Consider the following 6,671-nt stretch of genomic DNA (forward strand, 5'->3'; position numbering starts at 1 on the left):
CCTACATCTATATCTATACCTCCTTCTCTCTCTCTATCCATCCGTCCCTCTGTATCATCTCTCTCTCTCCATCCATCCATACATCTATATCTATACCTCTGTATCATCTGTCTCTCCATCCATGCCTCTCTCTCTATCATCCCTCTCTATCCATCCCTCTCTATCCATCCCTCTCTCCATCTCTCTCTCCATCCATCCCTATATCTCTATCCATCCTTTTCTCCATAGCTCTTTCCATCCATCCTTCTCTCATTATCCTTACATCTATATCTATACCTCTATTTCATCCGTATCTCTCTCTATCCCTCCCTCTGTATCTTCCCTCTCTCCATCGCTCTCTCCACCCCTTCTTACATCTCTATCCATCCCTCTCTCTACATCTATCCCTACATCTAACATATCTATACCTCTGTATTATCCATCCCTCTCTCCATCTCTCTATCATCACTCTCTCCATCTCTCTCTTCATCCCTTTCTCCATCCCTCTCTCCATCCCTCTCTCCATCTCTCTATCCATCCCTCTCTCCATCTCTCTCTATCCCTCTCTCCATCTCTCTCTCTATCCCTCCTTCCTCTATCCCTCTCTCTCTATCCATCCAACCCTCTCTCTCCATCCATCCTTACATCTATATCTATACCTCTGTATCATCCGTCTCTCTCTCTATCCCTCCCTCCTTAACAGCCCTCTCTCCATCTCTCTCTCCATCCCTCTCTCTATCCCTCCCTCTGTATCATCCCTCTCTCCATCTCTCTCTCCATCTCCCTATCCATCCCTCTTTCTCTCCATCTCTCTATACATCCTTCTCTCTCTCTATCCCTCCCTCTCCATCCATCCCTCTCTCTCTATCCTCCTTCTCTCTCTCTATCCATCCCTCTCTCCATCCCTCCTATCTATCTATCCATCCCTCTATCTATCATCCCTCTCTCTCTCCATCTTTCTCTCCTTCTATCCATCCCACTGTATCATCCCTCTCTCTCTCTATCCCTCCTTCTCTCTCTTCATCCCTCCGTCTCTATCCATCCCTCTGTATTATCTCTCTCTCTATCCCTCCTTCTCTCTATCCATCCCTCTCTCTCTCTATCCCTCTCCATCCCTCTCTCTCTCTATCCCTCTCCATCCTTCCGTCTCTCTATCCCTCTCCATCCTTCCCTCTCTCTCTCTATCCCTCCCTCCCTCTCTCTATCCCTCCGTCTCTATCCCACTTTGCATTAACTCCACGATTAGCTTGTAGGTAATAAAACACATTGTTAAAGTGACATGTAATTACGCTGCTTCTCTTTTGACTAATTAAGTCGCTGCAGCCTATTATGTGGAATGTATCAGGAAGTCAGGTGATCAATAACAGCGATGCAGAGGGACAAGCTCATTTCTCAACGCTCGGATCGCTGATTCCTGCAATATCCCAGCAGGCGTGTTTATCTGGGCCCGGGGGGGGGGGGGCGGCGTCCGGTCGGTCGGTCCGCTCTGACATCCTGACGCACGCCGCTCCACGACACGCGGCCTGGAGACGAGCTCACGGGCCGGTGAGTGATGTTCCACCGCCGTGAAACAAGACCCTTTTAATTTCATGCTGCCATAAACTGCCCCGTCCCGTTGATGATGGGTTCGCTTGGCGTGCAGCGTTCAGCGTGTAGCGTGTAGCGTGTAGCGTGTAGCGTGCAGCGTTCATCAACAAACACGCTCCATGGCTTCATGGCTGACGCAGGCGGGTTTTAGAACCGGGAGCCGGACGCTTCAGAGGAAAACAGGAACATATTCAGAAGTGATTGATGACTTTGTCTTAGACGACATGAGCTGGGCTGACTCCGCCCCTCTGGCGCTCCCTGCAGATGGAAGAGGATGAAGACTGAAGCCAGGTCGACGACTCCTCAAGCCCCTGGTGGACTGAGGGTTACACAACTCAGTGATGGAGTCCAGACGTTCAGGTTCAGTACAGATGTTAGTATCAGTTGAACCCTGTTGCTCAGAGCGACTCAGGTTCATTGAGATTCACGGATTCATTCAGACTTTCTGAATCTCATCTTTGTCACGAAGCTGCAACGACAACAAACCATCAGCTGGAGCGTCCGAGGACCCGAAACAGATTCATCCACTTTAACGAGTTAAAGAGCGACAACAAAACAATCAGATCATCTCTGGAACCGGACACACAAACATAAAACCGATATCGATCTCTTCATCCGACTCCGAGCAGGACGACAAACAACAACGTTTCCCCAAAATGTCAGCGTGCTCCTTTAATTAGTCTCCTGGATTGGAACCGAGTGTGTGTGGCGAGCGGTTCAGGCGTATTGATACTGATAATGATGTACAGTCAGACGCCTTCGCCTGAACGCCGCGGCTCTGATGTGGAATCGAGCCCCTCTGGCAGCCATCTGCTGCAGAAAATACCTGATCCTCATAAACAAACACAGGCTGCTGCTCCGGGTCCCGATTCACACACCAATCAATGCAGGGATCCCGCTCACCGGTAGAGAGGCTGCGAAAATTGGCTTTCTTCTTCTTCAGGAGATTCTGGTGATTACCTATATAGGGGCTGCTGATTGGAGATTGATCGCAGGTTGGAATTAAACAGCAGAGGACTTTCCTGTGATTTGTGCGAGTGTGGCTGCACGGAGAGAGGATGATGGGCAGGAGGAGGAGGCGAGGAAGAGGAGGAGGAGGCGAGGAAGAGGAGGAGGAGGAGATGGAGGAGCTGATGGAAACACACTCCAGAAAATCTCCATCTTAACAAGTCGTTTAGTGTTAAATATCTCATCTTCTTAACACGAGTGGAGGAATCAGCCGGTTTCAGGTTCTCTACACAAAACCTCTGACGTCTTTTCTCCTCAATCAGATTCTGTTATTTTCTGTCAGTTGATATTTTTTAGCATCGACGTCGTTCAGCTGTGAAAACAGACGTTTGTGAGAAGAGTCTCTTAATTTGTGGAAGAAGGGACAAAGCTTTATTTGTCACCGTGCAGATATGACTTCATTTTATGTATGTATCTATATCTATCATCCTTCCTTCCATCTCTATCCCTTCATCCAGGAGCTGCTGCTCTCATCTGACAGAAGTTTCTGACGACATCCAACAACGAGCTCAAACGCCCGCTTCCTTTTTTCCCGCAGTCTGCACGTCCGTCTCTGAAAGAATGAACGAAAGAGAATAGAGAATCAGAAGGAGAAGAAGTTTCCGGACTCCTCTATCTCCCACTCGCTGATGAGCTTTGACTTTGGAACGTGAACGCCAGACGAGCGAGGTCACCGCCGCCGCCGCCGCCGGGGGGGAAAGAACATTTCTCATTGTGGCCCCCAGAAGCAACTGTGTTCGAGTTAGAGTTAGAGAGAGAGAGATAGATTTGGTAAGAAACTGTTCTGAGGAGCTCTTTGAAAGACGGCCGGCTCACCCCTTGAATTATTTTCAGTATCTAACTTGGAGAGAGATAGCGGCGTGTGAGCAGGAGCTGACGGCGAGCTGAGTGGCCCGGCGCTGACAGCGCTGCACAAATGCATATCAGCCCGAGCCGAGATGGGAACTACAGAGAGGTTGAACTCATAAAACATTTAAGGGCCTGCCTCAAATTGCACTTAGAAAGTATTTAAAGCAGTACACACAGCGAAAAGATAATGAGAATGAGAACGTGGCCCCGGTTGAACCCGGAGTGAAAACGTCTGGAGGAATTAACACAGAGAGAAACCTTTAAAAAGACGTTTAAGAGTCGGTGCTGGAGACCCTCGGAGCGGAGAACGCTTTCATCAATATCTCTCCATCACAAAAAGCTGACGGACCACAGCAGAGAACGTGGGCTGGAGGCCGGACGCTCGTGGCGGCCGCGGCTCGATATCCTCACGCTGAGGGACGAGCAGACTTCACAAGCTCATGTTTGGAGGTTTTACGCCCAAATAAACTCGATTTTACAACAACGCGAACCTGATCTGAACCAGAAAATGGACCCATACGCCCGGAAAATCTCTCAGCAGGCTCTCGCTCTCATTCCTCCCAGTCGGCCTCAGCGGAGCTCGACAACAGATCCCCCCCCCCCCGCACTGTGCACAGGCTTGTTTCATCCTACAGCAAACAGGGATGGAATCACAGCCTCCATAGACTTTATTCCTGCAGAATTCTGGCTTATCGTCTCCTCTGTCGACCTTAAAACCAGGATTTGTTTTCCAGCATCTCTCCCAGTATCTCATATGTTCTGTATCAGCTGCTCTAAGCTCCATGTTGTTTACACGCAGCCGATGCATGAAGCTGCCTCCTGATTCCAAAATGTGATTTCCAACGTGAAACAGTTCTTAGGTTTCATAAGACACTGAAAAAAAAACTGAGCTGGAGCAGAAACAGTTTAAAATCACAAAGTCTAATTTATTGTGAGGAAAATATGAGTTAATTCATCTGTTCTCACATGAATCAGTGACTGGGACAAGTTAACAAGAATAACAATATTGATATTGAATAGAAATGTATTGTTTGCATTCAGAGTAATGCAGATTTTTTACATAACACCACAGAATCTGTTTCTGTAATCATGTCTGTGAGGAGCAGGACCCAGAGAGAGGATCTGGATGTTAACACAACAAACGTCTGCAGCTCTGAACCATCGAGCTTCACGAACACTGATTCAAATACATGAATATAGAATATATAATAAATACAGTTTTCCAAGTATTCGCCGAGAAGCTCGCACTGAAAATAAAAAGCTGGTTCACGTGAGAGATTTTACAGTTTTATAATCACTATAACATTATAAATACATCTTAATATAATCTATTCCGAGTGGACTCTTTAGAAAAGCATGTTTCTGAACAGGGACTCGAGTGTAAATCATTTGTTTACACCACGAAGTGAGGATGCTCAACTGCAGGTAACCATGGCAACAGGGCTGATGTTTTAGCTGGTGAATGGCTGAAACAGAAGAGAAAATGAAGTCTCTTAGAGAGGACTTCAACCCCTGAGAGCTCTGAGGAGAAGATCTCATCTGAAACCTGACGAATCTCTGAAGCAGATTTGATGTTCACACCTGGTTCGGTTCAGAGCTTCACACGGAACCTGAACATCAGGTGTGAACGGCCGGGACGTGAGCAGACATGTCGGGAGACGGGGGGGTGAGATGTGACTCAATCTGTGATTCGTGTGTCTGAGGAGTGAACATGCAGAATCACATGGAAATAAACAACAGGACGTGTAACTTCACTAGAATGTGTGTGTTGTAAGGATTTCAATATTTTAACTATTGTCTTTGTCTGACAGAATTCTAACTTCTAACCAAATAAAGATAAGAGTAGTTTTAACTAGATATTATGCCTTCATATAAAGGATTTTAATAACTGTTGCTGCTTAGTGTTAATAATGAATCTTTTAATTGTTCTAAATTCTAACTTCTGATATTAAAGGCTTGTTCCCTTCGCTGCACTCACCTTCAGACAGAGGTCACATTGTGGCGCTCTGATACGACCAGTGTGTTGTACCCATTGTTTTGCTGCTCATACCTTTCATTGCTTTCTAAATAAATATTTGATTGAACAAAACCCGAGTTCGGCTCATCTTCTCATATATAGGATAAACCAACACGCCTGACAGGGTTCACCTGACGCAGACGGAACAGAACATGTCATTAACTGAAGTTTCCTTCTGAAGCCTCGGCTCCTCTTCCTGTGCGTTCCGAGCCGTCGGAGGCAGATCCCCGGGTGGGAGGTTCCCAGCATGTGGTTAAAAGCTGCACGTCTCCCTCACTTTGCTCTCGTGTGAGAAACAATTTCATCAACAGAAACGCAACCAGCCCTCTCTGATCAGGAACCCCGGGTTCTGGTTAATGAAGCAGCCGTATGCAGCCGGCACAGCCACAGAACATTTGAGACTTTTAAATCTTCATTATTTACACCCAGCTCTCTTTTGATATCTGGATTCTCCACAGGATTCCTCCCGTGTCGACGCCCGGCCGAGCCGTCTGAAGGTGAAGCCGCCGTCGACCACGAGGGAGCGGCGGCGGCGGCGCCGGCTTAGTGCCGATGATGTCAGGTCACTGAAACATTTTCATCATCTGGCAACAGAGGGAATGTTACAAATTAATTATCTTCATTATTCAGTGATTCCAGTTTGACTGAGCGTGGATCCGAGGCGTCGTGGCGTCCGTCCTGGTGTTGTTGTTTTCCACGGCTGCAGGACTGACTTCACACTCGAGTGCGACTGTGTCATCACGCCGAGCTTTCTCTCTTTTCCCCCTCGGCTCGTTCCAGACCTACAATTCAGAGCACTTGTGATTCTGGGCTCCTTCTGTCTGCCGATGCTATCAGAGCGACCATCTCCCTCTCCAGCAGCCACTCCATCCTCTGCTTATGTTTGTTTAATACTCGGTGGAGTCGTGCGCCCGGGATTGGGTGTCCGAGGTGTGATGCTGAGAGATTTCCAATTGATGGGCTGGAGAGAGCGGCCAGGGCAGAGGAGGTTATGGAATTGGAGGAGAAAGGAGAAGAGGCCGAGTCGATGGGCGAGCAAAGTGTTTTGGTCCAGAAAGCATCGGGCCAGACTATTTACCAGAGAGAGAGAGAGACGACCAGAGGGGAAACTGAAAAGACTTCAGTGGAGTGCTGGGGATTCATCTTTGATGAGAAACTGCAGAGTTTTGCACCAGGGTATTGAACCACACTACTTAAAATCCCTTTTACTACACAAGGCAATCCAGCTCAG

The 6,671-nt window shown here is 47.7% G+C and overlaps 1 protein-coding gene across 1 annotated transcript in view; it reads left to right on the forward strand.

Moving 5' to 3' along the window:
* LOC133011504 (cilia- and flagella-associated protein 251-like) overlaps positions 1-5,987 on the forward strand; it is an 11,676-nt gene extending 5,689 nt beyond the window's left edge. The window contains exon 6 of the mRNA XM_061079229.1: positions 5,899-5,987. Coding sequence (XP_060935212.1) covers positions 5,899-5,987 — 89 coding nt within the window. The remainder of the gene's footprint in view (positions 1-5,898) is intronic.
* Positions 5,988-6,671: the final 684 nt, after the last annotated feature.

This window comes from Limanda limanda, chromosome 10 (genome assembly GCF_963576545.1).
Source record: "Limanda limanda chromosome 10, fLimLim1.1, whole genome shotgun sequence".
NCBI classification, from domain to species: domain Eukaryota; kingdom Metazoa; phylum Chordata; class Actinopteri; order Pleuronectiformes; family Pleuronectidae; genus Limanda; species Limanda limanda.